The sequence below is a fragment of the Misgurnus anguillicaudatus genome, chromosome 21, assembly GCF_027580225.2.
Source record: "Misgurnus anguillicaudatus chromosome 21, ASM2758022v2, whole genome shotgun sequence".
Taxonomy (NCBI): Eukaryota; Metazoa; Chordata; class Actinopteri; order Cypriniformes; family Cobitidae; genus Misgurnus; species Misgurnus anguillicaudatus.
Genome location: NC_073357.2, coordinates 32444342 through 32465853, shown reverse-complemented (window position 1 = coordinate 32465853; position 21512 = coordinate 32444342). Strand labels below are relative to the sequence as shown.

Below are 21512 nucleotides of genomic sequence, written 5' to 3'. Positions count from 1 at the left end.
GATTGAGAATGAACAAGTAAAGGAAAGAGAAAGAAGATGATGAGAGAGAGATGAAAGAGAGAGATCAAGAGGTATACATTTAAGAAAGTAGAAATATAAATATGTAAAGTTACAGATGAAAAACAACATACAAACTCCTACTCTGCAAATCATTTCTAAAACCATAAAGAGAATAAACAGAAGCAAATGAAATGAACCATGTGACAAAACAGATACACAGGGAAGACAAAGCATGGCCATTAAATACAAACCTTCTGCTTTAGATAAAGAATGAACTTGTCCATAATGAATCTGTATCTGCTGTGTAATGTAGTAAAGTTTAGTGTTACTAACCTTGCCCTCTGAGACCCACACCAGCTGATTCTGCTGCTGTTGAATGCTTTCCTTCAATCCTCCATACCAGCCATCATTCATGCTGTTCATGTTGATGGTGGATGCAGAATTGCAATAAAAAAGGATAAAATGAGTACAGGGTTAAAGGCAAAGATTATCGCTCAATTACGGTAGTAAGCACATTGCTCTTCACATTCTGTAGCACACATTGTGTTACATGACTTATTCATCAGCTCATTAAAATGAACTAAAGATTCTCTTTCATTTCATGTCTGTACTTTGTGATCTTTATGCCCTCCTGTTACATTTACATTCAAGAGAGACTTTTTATCCAAAGCAAATTACAAATGAGCAATGCTATAACTCATTGGTACTTATACAGCTCTGCCAAATACACTGCGCTTGTCTTACTACTTCCATTAAAGTTATGAATAGGACTTGATTTGCAGCCAGGCTGCGGTCTGAGGCGCAGCATGAAATTTAATGTGTATGTATGGTTTTACGAATAATTATTTAGTTCCCTCTCTTAAAGTCACCAATGACTTTCACCTACCAGAGATCACATTTTTGCTGGGATGTAATGTATGTGTGTGTGTGTGTGTGTGTGTGTGTGTGTGTGTGTGTGTGTGTGTGTGTGTATAGGGAGTATGATAAATTTCGATCAAATCCCATATTTGTATCACTGATCTTGTGTCGAGTAAAGAATAACAGTCCTTTCAGAAAAACGTGGAGTTTTTTTGTGATTGTTTCGGGCAAAAATCCTTGATCTTGTTTTCCTAAAAAATGCAATGGAATATGCGGGATATTTATGCAATTTTATGCGATGAAATTGCGGGAACTTGCCAAAACTGCGGGAACTTGCCAAAACTGCGGGAACTTGCCAAAACTGCGGGAACTTGCCAAAACTGCGGGAACTTGCCAAAACTGCGGGAACTTGCCAAAACTGCGGGAACTTGCCAAAACTGCGGGAACCTGCCAGAACCTGTAAGAACTGCGGGAACCTGCAAGAACCTGCAAGAACTGCGGGAACCTGCAAGAACCGCGGGAACCTGCAAGAACCGCGGGAACCTGCAAGAACCGCGGGAACCTGCAAGAACTTCGGGAACCTGCAAGAACTTCGGGAACCTGCAAGAACTTCGGGAACCTGCAAGAACTTCGGGAACCTGCAAGAACTTCGGGAACCTGCAAGAACTTCGGGAACCTGCAAGAACTTCGGGAACCTGCAAGAACTTCGGGAACCTGCAAGAACTGCGGGAAATTTATGCAATTTTATGCGATGAAACTGCGGGAACTTGCAAAAGCTGCGGGAACCTGCAAAAACTGCGGGAACCTGCAAAAACTTGCAAAAACTGTTTGCCGCTATCGAATGATGTTCACGTCACATAATCACTTCACTTCATAATGTTCCCATGGCAACAGGGGACATGGCTCCGCTTGTGTGAAAATGCGGGGATTATGAAATCATGCAAGCCCCGCATATTTTGCACCCAGAAATCTGTCATTTATGTGGCGAATGTGCGGCATATTTGAAAAAATGCGACCTCCGCATAAATATCCGGACTTTGGCTGATTATGCATTAAATCATGCGATCGCATAATTGCATTTTTCTGGAGGGACTGGAATAAGTTTTGTAAACTGTATTTAGTAACTACTTATTAAAGGTGCAATGTGGGACATTTAAGAGGATCTCTTGACAGAAATGCAATATTATATACATAACTATATTATCAGTGGTGTATAAAGACCTTACAAAATTAACTGTATTGTTTTTAATATCTTTAAAATGAGCCGAAATACACCACTGGTCCCCTACCAGGGAAGTCACCATCATGGTTTTACAGTAGCCCTAAACCGTCAAACTGTTCTAAGGAGTGCGCTTCATCGCAGTGTTGTCTCAGACGACAACTTTGTCCTGTGGCAGCTACCGTATGCATTCACAATCTCACCACTAGATGCTGCTAAAACCCACACTGGACCTTTAATATTTTCAATAGCTACAATATTTACATTTAATGTAACTGTGCATGCTCTAGTCCAGGGGTCTTCAACGTTTTTTGGGTCGCGGACCCCTTAGATGGAAGAGGCATGGAGCAGGGACCCCCTAATACTAAATGTGTAAAACAGAGATATTTAATTAATCAGTAAGGTCCGAGAGGCTGCCTTTTCGTATTAGGCACAATGCAAAGTGGAGTAAAGTACAACTGATGACCAATCAGAATCAAGGACTGAAACTGTTTTATATATAGAAACAAACCATATTGTCACACAGCCATGATACTATATTAACATGCATCATTTTTTTCTTAAAGTAGAGTTTGTTTTTATATTAATATAATAATAATAATAATAATAATAATAATAATAAATTAATATTATTTTAATTTAAGGTATTTGCAGTGTAATATATTTTCATTTTACTGTGAATTAGACAAGGGCTTTCAGTTTATAAAGATACTGATCATGGTGAATGGCACAAAGACTCTATTCTGCTGGGGATAGACGTTGTGCTACTTTATAATTTTGAGGTCTGTTGCCTTTCTCGTGTATCGTCATTGTCACGAGTTTGAGTAACGCAGGTTTATTTTCTGCATAGCTTAATATCAGACTGAGACTCAGGAGAACAACATGCAACGAGTCCGCGCGCATCTCTTTGGGGCAACTTTTTGAAAGGCGGATTTCAACCCGACTATAAATCTTGCACAAAGCACCATCACGGCGCGCGTTTCATTCATGTTTAAATGCGAGCGATAGTTTTGTCACAGTTTAAAATGCAGACGCGGTGTGGTGTAATTTGCCTGTTGAATTAGCGCTTTAAATCTGAACCGCGTGAAACAGCCGTCCAAGTTCAGAAATATAGAAGAGACAACAGAAAACAAAACTAACTTTACCCCGCTAGAGAAAACATGTCGCGCTGATTCTAAAATGACATTCTGAAAGAAAGACACACATGCCTATAAGATTTACCTGTTTTATGATGACATTTCTGTCGCTACTGCTGCTTCCTGAGTGGACATTTATAATCCAGATATTTTATTTTGGTCCGCTGGCTAAACTGAATGCGCGCCTTCAAACCTATGCGGCCACGCACGTGCACAACTTACAGGGGACATGTAACGTTTTGTACATGTATTTTAAATTTTTTACCAAAAAATAGCTTGTAGTTAAACATCATTTGGCGGACCCCCTGCAGTTCCGTCACGGACCCCCTGGGGGCCGCGGACCCCCGGTTGAAGACCCATGATCTAGTCTTATACTATTACACTAAAGGTGCTGATCGTGTTCCTAATCTGTGCCAGACTTTATAATTTCCTGACCAAAAAAATGAATTAACAGTGTTGTTTTTACCTACATAATTGTTGCTTGCAACAAAACAAGGATACCACTAATATATTTATGTGCCTAAATGTTGCAAGATGTGGCTTCATGTTGCTGTGTTTCAAAATCTGCCTCAGTTCTCTCGCCCTGTAGTTAGTAGGCTTTGGGACAAGACTTTACTTATGTGAATCATTCCCTGTGTCTCTCTTTCTCTATCTCTTTTGTTTCTTTTCATACACAGTGTACAGTGAGGTGCTCACATGTGAAGAGATGGTGGTTGTTCTTTCTGAGCTTGAGCGCACGTTCGTGGAGTTTCCTGGCGCTCTTCCTGGACTCGGGACAGAGTCTGGTTCTCATGGTCTTTACGCCCTGCTTACTGTCGGGATTCAGGAACACCACAATGGGATACCACTGAGCATAATTCAGCCGATCCACTGCATTTGGAGTGATGTCTAACACTGCATGTTTTTCCTGCAGAACACACGCAAACACTTCATCTGTTAAGCAACACATTCACAACAGCAATGTGTTGTTTCAGATTTCACCAGCAAGAGGCAGTAGCGTGCCATTTAGTGTTTCGCATTGTACAGTGCATTATGCACTGTACCATGCGTTAACACATGGATATGGCTGCTTTTTTTAAGCTATACCTAGATGATAAATTGTTGACATTTCTATTTTGACACTTCAGAGATGAGCTCTGCATATAGATTCATTAATGATGATATTAAATACCCGAGCAAATGTAAAACTGGCTTTATATTGCACATCAAAGCCAAAACAGTGTGGAATTGAGGAAACTGTGGAAATTCATGCCAAATATATATATAAAGACCAAGAATATTGTTGTAAAAATCAATCAAGGTAATGGTACTGGACAATCCAGACACCAACCCAGTGTTTTGGCATGAGATCTTACCCTGTCAATGATCTGTTTGATAGTGTGAAGGCGTATGATCCCCGAGCTCCGTTGGTCAGTGCCGGCATCTCTGGGTTCACTCTCTATATAAAAGAAAACGCTTTATATTAGTCCACATACACGCATGCATTCTGACGCTCTCTCATGCATAACACCTTCACCTTTATCCCATAAAGCATACAGTGAAAAGGCAATTCAACATGGATGTGCACATGCACCTGCATAAATAATATGAGCGACTGCAGACTATTCTTATGTTCCTTATGTGTAACATTATTGTGGTAAGATGCACTTATTTATTATAAATAGTGAGGGAAAAGCATCTGTGCACCACAGTGTTTAAAAAGGGTCTAAAATATCTGAAGCGCTCTCACCTTAACAGTGGCTTGCTTCAGTGTGTAGAGTACAAGCAGAAGGTTATTACAGAATAAAACTATTGTGTACTGACCTTTATTACTTAAAGGGACACTCACACTTTGAAAATATGCCCATTTTCCAGCTCCCCGAGAGTTAAACGTTTGACCTCCACCGTCTAGAAATTCACCCAGCTGATCTCCTAGTCCGGCGCTAGCACCCCCAGCATAGCTTAGCACAATCCACCGAATCTGACCAGACCACTAGCATCGCACTCAAAAAAAAAACAAAGAGTTTCGATATTTTTCCCATCAAAAACCCGACTCCTCTGTAGCTACACTGTGCACCAAGACCGACAGAAAACCAAAAGCTGCGATTTTCTAGGCAGATATGGCTAGGAACTATACTCTCATTCTGGCGTAATAATCAAGGACTTTGCTGATGTAACATGGCTGCAGCAGGCGTATTGATATTACGCAGCAGCTGAAAATAGTCCCCTTAGTAAAATATCGGCCTAGAAAATCGCAACTTTAACCCTTTTGTCGATCCCAGTACACAATGCAACCACAGAAGAGTTACGTTTTAAATTGGAAAAATATCGAAACTCTTTGGTCATTTTTTGAGCATGATGCCAAATGGTCTAATCAGATTCAATGGATTTAGCCATGCTAAAAGTGGTAGCGCCAGACACGGAGACCAGCTGAATGGATTCCAAAACGGCAAAAATCAAACGTTCAACTCCAGGGGAGCAGGAAAACCAGCACACTTAAAAAAAAAGTGGAGTGTCTCTTTAAAGCCACTGGTGGCCTCTTACAGCAATACAGTATTTTAGTGGGACAGTCCACCCCAAAATTGAAATTGTTATCATTTACTCAGCCACATCGTTCATACGACTCATATGACTTAATTCCTTCAGCGTAACAAATTAGGAATTTTGATAAATGTGGCCGAATTAAAAATTGAAGTCTTGTTTTGACCAGAAAAAAAGTCATGCGAGTTTAGTTTGAGACAACAAGCGAATGAGAAAATGATAACAGAATGGGTAAACATTATTTTTTAAAGAGAGAAAGTCTAATTATGTATCTTCTTAACTATATAATGGCTCTAAAACATCAGTAACTATAGCAAAAAAGAATAAAGAATAAAACTCATTCCAATACAAAATATCACAGAAAACACAGGAAGCAGGTGCTTAGGATGGGAGGAATCAATGAGCAAATGTGCCTTAATCTCCTCTCAAGCATGCCTGAAGGATCACGGGTTTGAAGCCGTCGATAGCATGAACATGTCTTGGATTTTTCATTAACATTCCAAGCGGTGTCGATTCAGTATAGCTAGAATAAGGGATGCCATAATAATGTGCAGCCTCTAGTAACTATGGTTACTGATGGAGTGAGCTGTGATGTGACTATGCAACGTACTTTCCCTTCCATCTGGGTGCTGTGTTTCTGAAAAGCAAATACAGTCATAAAGGAACAATGTTATGTAAATAAAGCCAGTGGCCACTCATGGAATCAGTTTACAAGTTGAATATTAATGCACTTAGATAAGCGAAACCAGAGAGCAGGACACCTCACTTGCTCTCAGAGCAGCTGTGATTGGGAAGCGCTGTGTCTTATCAAAGCGTGTATGTATGTTCGGTAAATTAACACTCACTCGCCAGCTCGAACAGGTCAGGAACCTCTCTTGCCAGTTTGTCTCGTGCGACATCAGCGATTGGCCCGAAGATCACAACAGGTCTCAGGAAACCGGCTAGAAATGAGAGTAAAAGTGTTTCACTTTGAGCAGGTTGCAAGAATCTGTACCTGAATTAAAGTATTACAACACACATTTCTGTCTTACAGTTTAACAGAATTAGCTATTGAATGCTTAAAATGTGAGTGCTGTTTTACTCGCCGCCATGTTGAGGATGCTTGTCAAGGCGTCCCTATTTGGTTGCTGAAGTGTTATGAGTAATGTTGATGTGAGCTTATTTCATACAGAAGCACATACATACCCTCCCTCAGAACAACTCTCTCATAAGCCGGGAACTTGGTCTGAACGGGCTGGGCTGACAGATCTTCTCTGCTCTTTCTCAGGTTCCTCTTGGAGCTGCGCAGACCTCTAAACCTCCAGAAGTCGGCCCGGTCACCGCCTGCTGTTTTGGGGAGTGTGTACTGAACACTGGACAGCTGCTCCGCCCTAAAATGAAAAAAGAAAAATAGTAGGACAAAATTTTACGATCTACACCGAAAAGACTACATTTATATACAGTAGGGGTGGGTGATATGACCAAAATCTTCTATCACGATAGGATTAATTTTATATCATGATAACGATATGTCACGGTAGAGTTTTTTATGTTTTAATAAGGTTTAAATCTTTAATACCATAGAAATGTTCATAATTCTCACAAAAACATATACAAGCATAGAAAGACGATAAAAACGAACAAAACTCAAGCTCTCTAAAGATAAACAGTCAATGATATAAGAACGATAATAAATAATTATACATGTATGTATAGGCCTATATATATTTTTATTTAAGGCAGAAAAGTGATTTAATCAGGAGCAGTGAGAGATTTTCTCTTAATGCTGTTTGATTAACACAAGTGACAGACAGGAGCAAAATTAGGTAAATTCCCCTTTAAGACCAAAGTCCGGATCCAATACACTGTTACACATGCGCTTTCTCTTAAGACCTAACTGGTCGTGTTTATGAGGATGCTATTTTGACGCATATGTATTTAAGGGGGTAACTTCCCCTTTAAGACCAAAGTCCGGATCCAATACACTGTTACACATGCGCTTTCTCTTAAGACCTAACTGGTCGTGTTTATGAGGATGCTATTTTGACGCATATGTATTTAAGGCCAATAAAGCAGGAAAAATGCTCACGAGCTTAATGAGCGATTTTGTTTAATGAGCGACTTGCGCGCTCCTCACAGACAGAAAGAGCAGCGGTTGCGCGACTTGTCCGCTCCTGACAAACAGAAAGAATGCACGCATACAGATCTGTTGTCTGTGTTTCAATGGCTTAAAATAACTTGTTTTAAAACTGCAGTGCTTAAATACGTGTTCTGACCACGCGCACAAGAGCCTGACGTGGGCACGTAACCTCGATAGAAACGATAGTCCAAAATCTCTACGGGTTGACAAATTTCTACCAGTTAATTATGTCTACCGGTTTATCAACCACCCCTAATATACAGCATAGTTAAATACCTTCAATAAACAAAAGAGTTTGAATGTGTGTATATTGACTTTATACCACGGGGGTGTTGATTTCTTATTGGTTGAGAAATGTTCCAAGGGTATGCGTTATTTTTCAATAAACGTACAGCTGACCTGTCAAATGTCTTAAAATAACCACCAAAGCAATGTTTGTTGTAACCGTGGTATAAGCTGAATAATTGACTCTGGTCCTTTAAATAAGTAAGGAATAACTGACGATGGGCAATTTAATTATAAGAAAATAATGCACATCCACTGCAAAAAAAAAAATTTTAAGAAAAAAAATCTTAGTGTTTTTTTTTTGTTTTCAGTAAAATGACCCAAAAAATAAGTCTAGTCTTTAGACCAAAAATATCAAATTTAAGTGATTTTGTGCATAGTGCAAGCAAAAAAAAAAAATGCCAATGGGGTAAGCAAATTTTTCTTAATTTTTTCTTGAATTTAGTGTTTAAGAAGAAATGTCAGGATTTTTTGCTTACCCTATTGGCAGATAATTTTGTTTTTTGCTTGTTTTATGCACAAAATCACTTCAATTTGACATTTTTGGTCTAAAAACTAAATCTATTCTCTTGGGTCATTTTGCTCATCAAGAAAAAGCATTTTAATTTAAGAATTTTAAGATATTTTTACTGAAAACGAGACAAAAATACTTAGAATTTTTTTCTTGAAAATAATTTTTTTGTAGTGTGGTAAGGTAAGGTGGTAATGCGGCACGACCGCGGGTGTGCATAATTTTCAAATAATTCAAAGGACCGGAGTCAATTATTCCTTTTATACCACGGTTACCACAAACATTGCTCCTATATTTAAGACATTTGACAAGTTAGGTGGGCGGTTATCGAAAAATAAAGCATACACATGGAACATTTCTTAGCCAATCAGAATACAGCATTCAACAGACCCGTGGTATAATTTTAAAATAATTCACACCCGCCGTGTAACGGATCTTCATTTTGCCTCGTAAATTAGGCATTACCACCTTAGGTATGCATTATTTTTAAATTATTCGTCAATTATTCCATACATAATGGATAAAGTAGTTTTCTCTTTCCAATGCTGGTACCTGTTCTTGTTGGGAATGATGCCTCTTTCCACCTCCTGATGATTTTTTCCAATACGGATGGCCAGCCAGGAACCCAGTTTGCCATTGTAGAGGGTGTCCACCACCCTGAACACCTCTCCCTTGTTAAAGCTCAGTCCATAAGGTGACTCCTTCTCATATTCAAAGTGTGTTCTGATGTAGAAAGAGTCGCCCACATCGGACTCCACGATTCGTCGGTACACTGGAGGAAATTATGTTAAAATAAATCCATCATACGAATGACGTTATTTCACTTAACTAAACAACTGCATGGGGTAGATGATACATGTATAGTAAGTTGGTCATTGCATTTGAACTTAAAAATATTTTGTGAAAAGACTGAAAAGGAAACTTCATACTAGAACTAAAGTAAGAAGATGGTTGCCTATTAACTATACAGTTTGGCAACCGCTGTACAACAAAGAACCAAGCGCAAAGCCACGACTGACCAATCAGAATCAAGGATTACATAAGGCTGTGTAAAAAGTAAACTTTATAGAATAAATAATGAATCAGTACATGAAAGGTTCATTTATCTGCTCACCATCTTTCTTCTTTTGAGCCAGGATGGTGACCTCTTCGCCTTTGGGCAGATCCAGCAGGAACAGCACTGCTTCCTCACGAATGATGTTTGCAAAGTCAACATTGTTAACCTATGAACAGAAGACCGCAAAATGTTAGATCTCTGCAGTACTGCAGCCATACAATACACTGTTTATTTACAGTCGAATAAACAGTGGGAGAAAGAGAGAGAGAAAGCAACTTTTCTTATCAACTTTGTTTCTGCCTAAAATCTCAATATCTGGAAAAAGGAGTTGAGCTGAATATCCAGTCGGTGCTGGCAAACACTCAGAGAATTGTCTGGAAAAGGAAAACTTTGTTCTGGGAGTGTCTGTGGGGAAGGGCCTGGAATCTAAGGAGTGTGTGTTTATCCGAAAGGGTCGAGAAGTTTCATACGCACATGTGTTCACACACCGTGCTGACCTGCTCTGGGACCAGTGTGGGAGAGAGACAAAGCAATCAATGTTTCATTAAAATGTGCTCGGTGATAAACAAGCTTAAATAAGCCTGACTTAACACTCCCTGTATTACACACTGACACCACCAGAGGCTCGATTTAAACAATAAGCCACATTCATTGTGCAGTCGCAGGCTAAACAAAAGAAAAGTTGCATGGAGAGGATAGACAGGCACTGAGTCAGAGCAAGAGTATGTCATGATTATTGTTGCCCACAGACACAGGGTCACATAATGTCTTCGTATTTTTATGAGGAAAAACAATGTAACAAAGTGTTACAGTACAGAGATTAGTCAACAGTAGCAAACAATTACACAACTTTTATTAGGCTATAGCCACATTCATCCAGATAAATAGGGGAGTATTGTGCAGTATATCGCATTGTTTGATAACGGTTTTTAGTTTTAATTTGAGTAAAAAATGTGTAAAATATATATAAAATCAGATCTATTTTGCATGACCTCACTGCAAGTAAGATGTTGTATGGATATCCTCACCCTGAGAATCTGGTCTCCCTCCTCCAGACCTTCTTTAGCAGCAGGACTGTCCTCCAGCACACCAGCCACAAAGATGCCCACGTCATTACCTCCCGCCAGTCTCAATCCAACGCTTTCTCCTTTCCTAAACTTCACCAGCTTCATACTAGGCCTGGACAAAAATGAACAAACTGGGTCGGTAATCTATAGATACTTACATTGTGCACTTACTATAAATACCCCTCACTGTATCTCACTTGTTGGAATTAGGGCAGAAAAAAGCATGACTCACCGGAGAATGCTGTCATCATGGACGACACTGGGTACGGGGGCGTCCGAGGGGCTGACTGGCAGATCAACATCGGGTTGCCCAGGCTGTGCATAGACGGGCTTCGGCTCTACACACCCATAAACACACATAGTATTGTTAGACTTTAAAGATGACATCTGTCAACAAACTCACACATCTTTAATAACAGGCTCTGACTGTGAAGACAGACCAACAGACAGGTGCATCACTTATTGTAACAAAAATACAATTCATCCCTTCGATCTACAAAATAACACATTAAATGTTATTAAAGGAATATTCAATTTTCTTAAAAGAAAAATCCAGACAATTCACTCACCACCATGCCATCCAAAATGTTTATGTCTTTCTTTGTTCAGTCCAGAAGAAATTATATTTTTTGAGGAAAACATTGCAGGATTTTTCTCATTTTAATGGACTTTAATAGACACCAACAATTAACACTTAACTCAACACGTAACAGTTTTTTTCAACGGAGTTTCAAAGGACTATAAACGATCCCAAACGAGGCATAAGGGTCTTATCTAGCGAAACGATTGTCATTTTTGACAAGAAAAATAACAAATATACACTTTTAAAGCACAACTTCTTGTCTAGATCCGGTCCAGGGTGACCTAACGTAAATGCGTAGTGACGTAGGGAGGTCACGTGTTACATATATAAAACGCACATTTGCGGACCATTTTAAACAATAAACTAACACAAAGACATTAATTAGTATCAGTTGACATACAACAACGTAGGAACGGTCCTCTTTCAAGACGCTTGTAAACACTGGGGCGGAGTTTTGCGTTCGTCCTCTGTGACCTCTTGACGTCATGATGTATTGCGTGGGGTCAGCTGGCGCATCACGACCGGATCTACATGAGTTGTGCTTTAAAAGTGTATATTTTTTATTTTTCTTGTCAAAAATGACAGTCGTTTTGCTGGATGGGACCCTTGTGGCTCGTTTGGGATTGTTTATAGTCCTTTGAAACTCAGTTGGGAAGGGCTGTTGAGTGTTGAGTTGAGTATTAAATGTTGGGCTCTATTAAAGTCCATTAAGGTTAGAAAAATCCTGCAATGTTTTCCTCAAAAAACATAATTTCTTCTCCACTAAACAAAGAAAGACATCAACATTTTGGATGACATGGTGGTGGGTAAATTATCTGGAAATGGACTAATCCTTTAAGCTACAAACAGACTCAATTAAAGTAGAGGGTAAAAGAGATCTGCATGTGAAAAATCATAAAACGTAAGTAAAGCGTAAATGAGTGTGAGACAGATAGATAGGGTAATAATAGAGTAATAAAAGCAACACAGATTGGACAAATAAGACAGCAGGAGATGAAAGTGATGAAATAGATGAAGGTTAAAATTCCGACCTGGCAGTGGTGGGATCTGTTTATCCCCAGACTGGTCAGTGGACGGAGCAAAAAGTACGTCCTCAGCCATCTTAACTGGAGTGGACAAAGCTGATGGTTTAGAGATGCGATCCTCCTCACGACTTCTGTGACTGCAAACACAGCTCACAGTCAGAACACTCAGCCTGTTTTCATTTCGGTTTATAAAAAAAGGTGGCTAATGAATAACACAGACAAAATGTACAATTTCATAAGGAGGTATATGGTTAAGTTTTTCATTTATTCCAAACACTTTGTACATTAACAGGCTAAGAAAGCTTTTAAAAATGTGTCCTTATAAAGTCTAAACATTAAGAACTTTCCACGCAAATTAATTATAAAACTTCATTAGTTTCATTGCAAGGAGTATAGCACAGACACAGGCTGCCTGAAACAACAACACAGCATATATAATTACTTGTGTTTAAAGGAAAACACCACAGTTTTTCAATATTTTACTAAGTTTGTACCTCAACTTACATTAATTAATACATGCCTATCTTTTTTCAATGCGTGCACTTTTAATCTTTGTACAGCGTTATGTGAATGTGTTAGCATTTAGCCTAGCCCCATTCATTCCTTAGGATCCAAACAGGGATGAATTTAGAAGCCACCAAACACTTCCATGTTTTTCCTATTTAAAGTTACATAAGTAGTTACACGAGTTAAGGTACATTCACATTATAAGCGACTTTGTCACTGTGTATCGCTTGTCTCTTTCAAAAGAGGCGTTTCTAAATCTGGTTGTCATAAACAAATGAGTAACGTCCACTCTAGTAACTGACAAGAGACGGATGTCGCAAACTCCCCTGCTTTGTTCTCATTGGTAGTCGCTACCGAATGTCGCTCATAATTTGCATAAAGTTAAAAATTTCTCAACTTTGTCGTGCGACTGGGCACGCCCACCCAGCCGTCAACGGTCATTGTCGCTCGTGCCGCCGGATGCTGCCAAGCTTCTATTGAAATCAATAAGATTGCATCGCTCTGCTACTGCTAGTCCCTTATAATGTGAATGTACCTTAAGCATGGTGGGACAAAATAAAATGATAACTATATTGTATGGGCGGGAAGAGCACCTAGCCCGCAGCACCCCGACCTCGGGCGCAGTAACATTGACGGAAGTTTGAGCGAGAGGGGGAGTAATCAAGAGTGATGATATAACTGTGCGCCGAGGTCCAAGTGATGCAAACCAAGTGCTCCTCCGACATACAATATAGTTCTCATTTTATATCTGCTTAAAAAATCAACACGTTTTATTTTGTGCCACCATACTTACTCGCGCAACTACTCATGCAACAGTCCTCCAACAGGGAAACCCTGGAAGCGTTTGGTGGCCTCCAAACTCATCCCTGTTTGGATCCCAAGGAACGAATGGGGCCATGCCAAATGCCAACACATTCACAACGCACTGCACAAAGACCAAGTGCACGCATTGAAATGATAGGTACGTATTCATTTTCCCAAGTTGAGGTAAAAACATTAAAATATTGAAAAACAGTGGTGTTTTCCTTTAAGAAAGTGAAGCTCATCATTAGATAAAAAATATATATTTTGTTATATTATATGCAGATACTGTGATGTAAGACAAAATGCCTGTGTGGGACAAGAAAAGGTTACAACCACATTGGCATTTCAAAAACGACAGGGTCAGCAGGTATGCAAGTTTCATACAACCTCTCGTCATTATAATTGCTTCACAAAGACGTGAGGTGGACACGAGCACATTAAACTCCACCATTTTTAACAATAAACAGATTATAGAGCTTCTTGAAAAAGTTCTAAAAACAAACTACCGTGATACCTAGTTTTTTTAAATGCATCTTCCAGTCATTTTAGGGGAGCAGTCATAGTACAGGTGTAAAGAGGGGTTTCTGGACCGCATTGAACTATGGAAGTATTCCAGCTAAGTCACATGATCATTGTACCATTGCTTTTGCTCTGACACACACACAAGCATGATTCATACAGGAAAGAAACACTCCCTAAATATTCACTGATAAATATTATGTCCTGAAAATGTGCCAAGTAAATGAGTAAAAACAAACTATACACCTTACAATATATGAATCTCAGTAAGAACAAAATAAAGAAAAAACCAAGCCCCTGCCTGGCTGTGTACTTTGTGTGTTCATGTCCAGGGCATCACAGATTTAGGACAAACACATATGCACACACCTACATAAATCCCAGGGTCTCCTTTTCTCTGCACTAACACACTTATCCAACAGCATGCATGTTCATAAGTCAAATCCTTCTCTTCTTTTGTCAATCTCTCTTGCGTTTGCATCTTACGTGCCCAACCTTACATTTGGTAAACAATTCATGTGCATTTGAGTCAAGACACCGTGAGTAAATTAAAGATCTAATACATCACAGAATAACAGGAAAAGACAGAGACAGAAACACTGTGACTTTGTGTGACTAACACAAACTGTGATGTAAAACCTATTCGCTATGTAAATTTCAGTAGGAGAAGTGCCGTCTCTTGTGTGCCAAGGTTAATGAACACACATGCATGAAAATGAATATAGGGCCATTTCTGCATAACAAACTTGACACCCTCTGGCAATTTCCACAAGCGCACACACATACATTGAGCTTGTGACATCTCCACTACCAGCTCAATGTGACATAATGCATGCTAATTTCACAACCACATAATGCACTATATATCAAGTGCTTTAAATAAAATCTACAGTTCAACAAAAAACCACATAGGGTATCACACAACATTCACACAATTTAAGTCTTGGACAAAACTGCACAAAAGACAAAAAACATATGCATCTAAATGCATCGTGCACTCAGACTCCATCTACAAATATCATCCACTGTGTACAGAGCACTTACAGTGGGAGTTTTCTGGTGAAAAAAGAGCCCGATAGCCTGTGTAAAGACAGAGCAGTTATTCAGACGGTCAGATATTAACCTGGCTCACTGATAAACAGGTACATCAACCCACAAAATGCTTTGAAACCCATCAGCCCAAGCCAAGTTAATGACTTTAAGACTGTCAACTCTATTTTAGTGGAGATGAATGAAGACAGATAACATTGTTTAGCCCTGTCAATCATAGGAGTTGAGAGAGACCAGGGTTAGATTTAAAGGACAAGTTCAGTATTTTACACTTAAAGCCCTGTTTTCAGATTGTTTTTGATTAAATAGAACGGTTTTGACTGAAATTTGGACATATGATACTGGCCCAAGAATTTTCGGTTTCTGTTGTATCACCCCACCACCTCTACAATGGCTGCATAGGTGCACTGGAACAATCCTTCCTAAAAAATGTTCAGGAGTGTTCACTGATATGCTCACACAAAAATCGCTGCAGAAGATGCTTTCCAACAGGTGTTTTAGCATTCGTTGTAAACTTGTGGACCTATTTTTCCAAACGCCTCACACCCGTACATTCTTCCGTTGAGAGCTTGAATAATAGAAACTCCAGCCCAGTTGGTGGCGCTAATCCGCCTTTGCAAATTGCAAGAATACCAACAAAGTTCCCGGCACGGAGTAATACCGTACCTCACAGCACATCTAATACAAGTCAATGGAGTTGGCAAAAACTACGATAAAACCTCTTGGAAAGCATCTTTTGCAGCGATTTTTGTGTGAGCATATCAGTGAACACCCCTGACCACTCGGTGAGTTTCACGTCTTTGTAAACTAAAGTTTAATGCATTTTAGGAAGGATTGTTCCAGTGCACCTATAAACCCATTGTAGAGATGGGGGTGATGAAACAAACACCCAAAATTCTCAGGCCAGCATCATATGTCCAAATTTCAGTCAAAACCATTCTATTTCATCATAAACAATCCGAAAACAGGGCTTTAAGTGTAAAATACCAAACTTTGCCTGTAAAAATGTCCAGGAGGTTTATATTTTCTGATCACTACCCTTTAGTGCTGGACCAATACCAAATGTTTGGCTCTGGTACGTTATCTGCCTCTTGTATCTTGGACGCCATACCAAATATATAACTTTGGCATATTGACCTTAGCCAGTAATTTGTAATCATTGCATTCATATCTTTACTTCCCTTTTAAATGACAGTGTTTTTAAAGACAAACTTTCAAAATGCAAACACTTTCTGCTATAACAAACCATTATCTTCCATGCACTTTACTTGCATATGAAGAGCTTAGATGCAAAACCCTCTAAGTGCGTCTGAAATGTTTTTTTGTAAATGAGCATTTTTATCAGACTTTTAATGAACAAATCAGTATTTCTGAATGACCAGAGTCCGGGATCAAGCAGATGTGAGGTATCTGATAAATGTATAATACGTGCCGAGAGCATTCGGTTAATATTAACATCTTGTTTTTGATGGAGGTGACGTTTAGTGGCTTTTGCATCTGAGCTCCTCCTGTGTTACCAATATATATAACATTGTCATCTGATAAAAGTTTCGTGCTAATTTATTGTCTTTGATCATTAATCATTAACATTAATTTTGGAAAGTCAAGAAATAAAATTCTTTCTGGTGTACACCATGCAACCCTATATCTTTATCCTATTATTCACTGGAAACTACTGATTCTGCTATTTGCTTACATTCAAGCCATTGTCCACATTCATGAATGCATTAATGCAGGCTGAAATTGCTACAGCAGGTACAGACCTATTCTGAGACTCAAAAGACAACAGTGTCTTGATGAGGTGAGAGTCGATAATGAGGTGTAATCCGAGTTCAGATATTAAGTGAGACGCTGCTGTAGACAAACAGGTGGAGCCGTAAGGTGTGAAATTTCATTAGTGACAGACAGCCTGCAGCAGTGTGAGGACATGAATGTGCAAAGCGTAGCTGTTTTAGTAGGAAGAAGATGGCACGTCCCTCCAGGAATGCATCTGGACTTTATGACGTGGTGGCTTTATTATTTTTCTCACCCTTTTTCCATGCCTCACAGTCTTGTTTTCCTATGATCCCTCCCACTACTTACAGAAATCTATCATGATAACCAAAGTATCCTTTAAATACCAGCTAGTTTCACTACCTGCTGGTAGAAATAGTGGAATTTTGCTGGAAATTATGGATACCATTGTAAATAATACGAGGAACTACAGACTCCAGTACTCAAGGCTATATCCAATGGCTCAGGCAGCCGACTTGTTGCCTTGCTGTCTCATGAATTCGGCGGCAGTGTTTGTGCATGAAGGTAGCTTCAGGAAACACATAATAGGACAGCCTTAATAGGCAGCTTTTGTGAAAACTAATTGAATATTTAAAAATTACAATACTAATTTCTCACTAGAAAATTAATTTAAAGGTGAAAATATTTTATTTGCACTAAAACTGTGCTCCAGTCGCTTTCTCTGTCGCCATCTTTTTTTTCTACTATACACCTCATATTCGATTGTTTAATTTAACCTGATGGGGCATTAAAACAGGGTTCCCACACCTTAGTTAACTTCAAATTCAAGGACCTTTCAAGGACTTTCCAGGTCTAATACCCTCAAATTCAAGGACTAAATGGGGGGACATATTTCAAGTGAGAACAAGGTTACATCCTGTTACGTTTTAAGATACATTGTTACAGTTCCCTTTCGAACTCGCTTTGCGTCACTATGGTGACACTTTGGTGACGCTTCTGCTGTGGCCGGTTGCATAAAACTTTAAGACTAGCTTTAAAAGTTAGTCATGAATTTTTTTCTTCAAGACTGATCATAACTGTTTTAAGTATGTTACATAGAAAGGTAGATTGGTCTAATTTAAATCCAAATAATAAGACTGATTAGCCCTAACTAATTGCTAGTTAGTCAGAATCATACTTAAGACGCAGTCTTAACGTCACGGCTATGTTTATGCAACCGGCCACAGGTAAGTGCGTCTGAATGTGTATATCAAATTCAACCAGTGGTGATGAGGCTTAACTACAAATACAGGGTTACGAGGGAGCCAGGAAGTATATCGCTATCTGAAATATTGCCAAAGATGGCGTTACAGGGACGCAGGAAGTATGACAAGAGAGACGCAGCTTCTCATTCCCTTCTCAGTAAACAACAGTTACATACGTAAACCGAGACATTTTCATGTGTCAAACACAACTATGCAAAAAAGCATTTTGGTATGAATCAATATTCGCATATAGAAGATATAAGCATTTAAAGCGAACAGTTTAGCACATGGGTCTTCAACCGGGGGTCTGCGGCCCCCAGGGGGTCCGTGATGGAACTGCAGGGGGTCCGCCAAATGATGTTTAACTACAAGCTTTTTTTGGTTAAAAATTTAAAATACATGTACAAAACGTTACATGTCCTCTTTAAGTTGTGCACGTGCGTGGCCGCATAGGTTTAAAAGCGCGCGTTCAGTTTAGCCAGCGGACCAAAATAAAATCTAAAGATTATAAATGTCCACTCAGGAAGCAGCAGTAGCGACAGAAATGTCATCATAAAACAGGTAAATCTTATGTGTGTCTTTCTTTCAGAATGTCATTTTAGAATCATTGCGACATGTTGTCTCATCTATTTCTGAACTTGGACGGCTGTTTCACGCAGTTCAGATTTAAAGCGCTAATTCAACAGGCATATTACACCACACCGCGTCTGCATTTTAAACTGCGACAAAACTATCGCTCGATTTTAAAAATGAATGAAACGCGCGCCGTGCAAGATTTATAGTCAGGTTGAAATCCGCCTCTCAAAAAGTTGCCCCAAAGAGATGCGCTCGGACTCGTTGTATGTTGTTCTCCTGAGTCTGATATGAAGCTATGCAGAAAAAAAACCTGCGTCACTCAAACTCGTGACAATGATGATACACGAGCAAGGCAACAGACCTCAAAATAATAAAGTAGCACAACCTCTATCCCCAGCAGAATGGAGAGTCTTTGTGCCATTCACCATGATCAGTCATCTTTATAAACTGAAAGCCCTTGTCCAATTCACAGTAAAATGAAAATATATTACACTGCAAATACCTTAAAATAATATTATTCTATTATTATTTTTATTATTATTATTACTTTTATTACTTTTATTATTATTATTATTACTATAAACTCTACTTTAACAAAAAAAAATGATGCATGTTAATATAGTATCATGGCTGTGTGACAATATGGTTTGTTTCTATTTATAAAACAGTTCCAGTCCTTGATTCTGATTGGTCATCAGTTGTACTTTACTCCACTTTGCGTTGTGCCTAATACGAAAAGGCAGCCTCTCATACCTTACTGCTTACTTAAATATCTCTGTTTTACACATTTAGTATTAGGGGGTCCCTGCTCCATGCCTCTCTCATCTAAGGGGTCCCCGACCCAAAAAACGTTGAAGACCCCTGGTTTAGCACGTGTGCTTAAAAGGCTAGAAATTTTATGATATTATCCTACACTACACAGGGAATAATATTGATTTTTTTCCAGAAAACGTATTGCATAAAATAAATTTAAGCACTTTCAATGACCTGTATCTATGTATGTATATTTTCAAAAGCTTCCCAGGGCCTTGAATCTTTTCCCCCATGATTCACAAACTTTCAAGAATTTCAAGGACCTGTGGGAACCCTGTTAAAAGCAAATATTGTACAACCCTTGCTGTAAATGAGACTCCATTTGTTTCATCCATCCAAATATTAAACTAGCAAACCCATGTGACTTTGACTAGCCACATCATCACAAACCTACATAGAAATGCAGAAATCTTTTGTTTTTCTTATACAAATAAACACACAAACACTACTGAAACTAAGAACACTTGCTGACAACACTATGCACTACTAAAGTGCTTTAGCTAGTGTACATTTACTAGGTTAGCAAAGATGACTACAGGAACTGTAGCGCGACCAACACTTACGCTCTCCTCCAACTGCAGCCAAAACAACAGAAGACGATTAATATTTTACACAAACACACAAGAGTGACAGGAAGTCAAATATTTGCTATAGGTTTCTAGGTGTGGGTGTATTGCTTTCACATTAAGGGCGATTTGCAGCAACAGAACTGCATTCACTTGTTTTTAAAGAAAGGTGCAGATTTCTAGGTGAACAAGTGAAAGAAAAAGTTGCTCAAGTAACAAAGCGGAGTTAAGATCAACTTAAAGGCAGAGTGCATGATTTCTTAAAAACGCTTTGGAAAAAAAAAGTCGGGCCGACTACCAAAACACACTTGTAGCCAATCAGCAGTAAGGCGCGTGTCTACTAAACGACATCTTTGCCTGGGTTGCGTATGTGTGGGGAGGGTCTATCAAATGAAGGTCCAGATTCTATTGGGGTAGGGGCATGTTTGTTTAGGTGATTTCAAATGTCAACATCGGCTTTCAGAGATCATGGACCCCGCCTTAATGCATCTAAGCCAGAAGTACCAATGGAAGCACAGACTATGGCTTGCTCCCTTATATACTACAGTTGGATACATTGGATAAGTGAGTAACATGTTGAGTAGCAACCAACGGCACAGTGACTCTACGACCTTCAGTGATTTATTTGTTGTTCGTGTATGAACAACCCTTTAGGGCACAAGTCATCCCCTCTCGCAGCTTCACATAATTATTGATAACTTATGATGCAGGCACATTGCCAAGTGAGAACTCTCTCAGGGCCAAAGACCAATCACAGTCTTTTCTGTCATTAAGCTGAACGATACAGCCTGCAAGTGGCCAAGATGTGCCATATTTTACATTTACTAGAGCAGAGCATCATATAACATGTCACATAAATAACAGATATTATTAGCATATAAAGTGTGACGTCTCTAGAAGTCTTTATGTGTCACATGTCATCTGTAATGGACTGATTCTGATTTTCCTACCTGCCATTGCTCATCTGTTGGGGAGAATGGCCGGATATGTCGGAGGGCTCTGAGCGTTTGTCAGGAGAACGGGAACGACTGTGGAGTGTGCGTTCGTGGGAATGATCTGATGTCAGTGAATGGATTTCGGAAATGTCTGTTGAAATAAACCATGATTGGCAAATAAGTCTTTAATTACTTTTTGTTAGTTAACGAGAAATAAATTACAAAACAAGCATTTTATTATTGTTTACAAGATCATTGTGGTTCAGTGTTAAGTGATCTGTACAAACGCACATTAAAATGTATGGACTGATTTAACCAAAGATAGACAGCTAGCAACAAACACAATACAAAGGATTATGTAAATTAAAGATCTAGAGTTGACCA

The 21512-nt window shown here is 39.1% G+C and overlaps 1 protein-coding gene across 12 annotated transcripts in view; it reads right to left on the bottom strand.

The window, feature by feature from the left end:
* Positions 1 to 21512, bottom strand: part of tjp1a (tight junction protein 1a) — a 144713-nt gene that overhangs the window by 14870 nt on the left and 108331 nt on the right. For 7 of the 12 annotated variants that reach the window (XM_073858949.1, XM_073858944.1, XM_073858946.1 and 4 more), the window contains 12 exons: positions 21144 to 21279; positions 12387 to 12517; positions 11005 to 11110; positions 10734 to 10884; positions 9763 to 9871; positions 9201 to 9420; positions 6919 to 7103; positions 6579 to 6674; positions 6344 to 6370; positions 4569 to 4651; positions 3913 to 4120; positions 334 to 437 (listed from right to left, as the gene is read on the bottom strand). In XM_073858949.1, coding sequence (XP_073715050.1) covers positions 334 to 437; positions 3913 to 4120; positions 4569 to 4651; positions 6344 to 6370; positions 6579 to 6674; positions 6919 to 7103; positions 9201 to 9420; positions 9763 to 9871; positions 10734 to 10884; positions 11005 to 11110; positions 12387 to 12517; positions 21144 to 21279 — 1556 coding nt within the window. The remainder of the gene's footprint in view (positions 1 to 333; positions 438 to 3912; positions 4121 to 4568; positions 4652 to 6343; positions 6371 to 6578; positions 6675 to 6918; positions 7104 to 9200; positions 9421 to 9762; positions 9872 to 10733; positions 10885 to 11004; positions 11111 to 12386; positions 12518 to 21143; positions 21280 to 21512) is intronic. The other 5 variants (XM_073858945.1, XM_073858948.1, XM_073858955.1 and 2 more) reach the window with 1 other exon arrangement.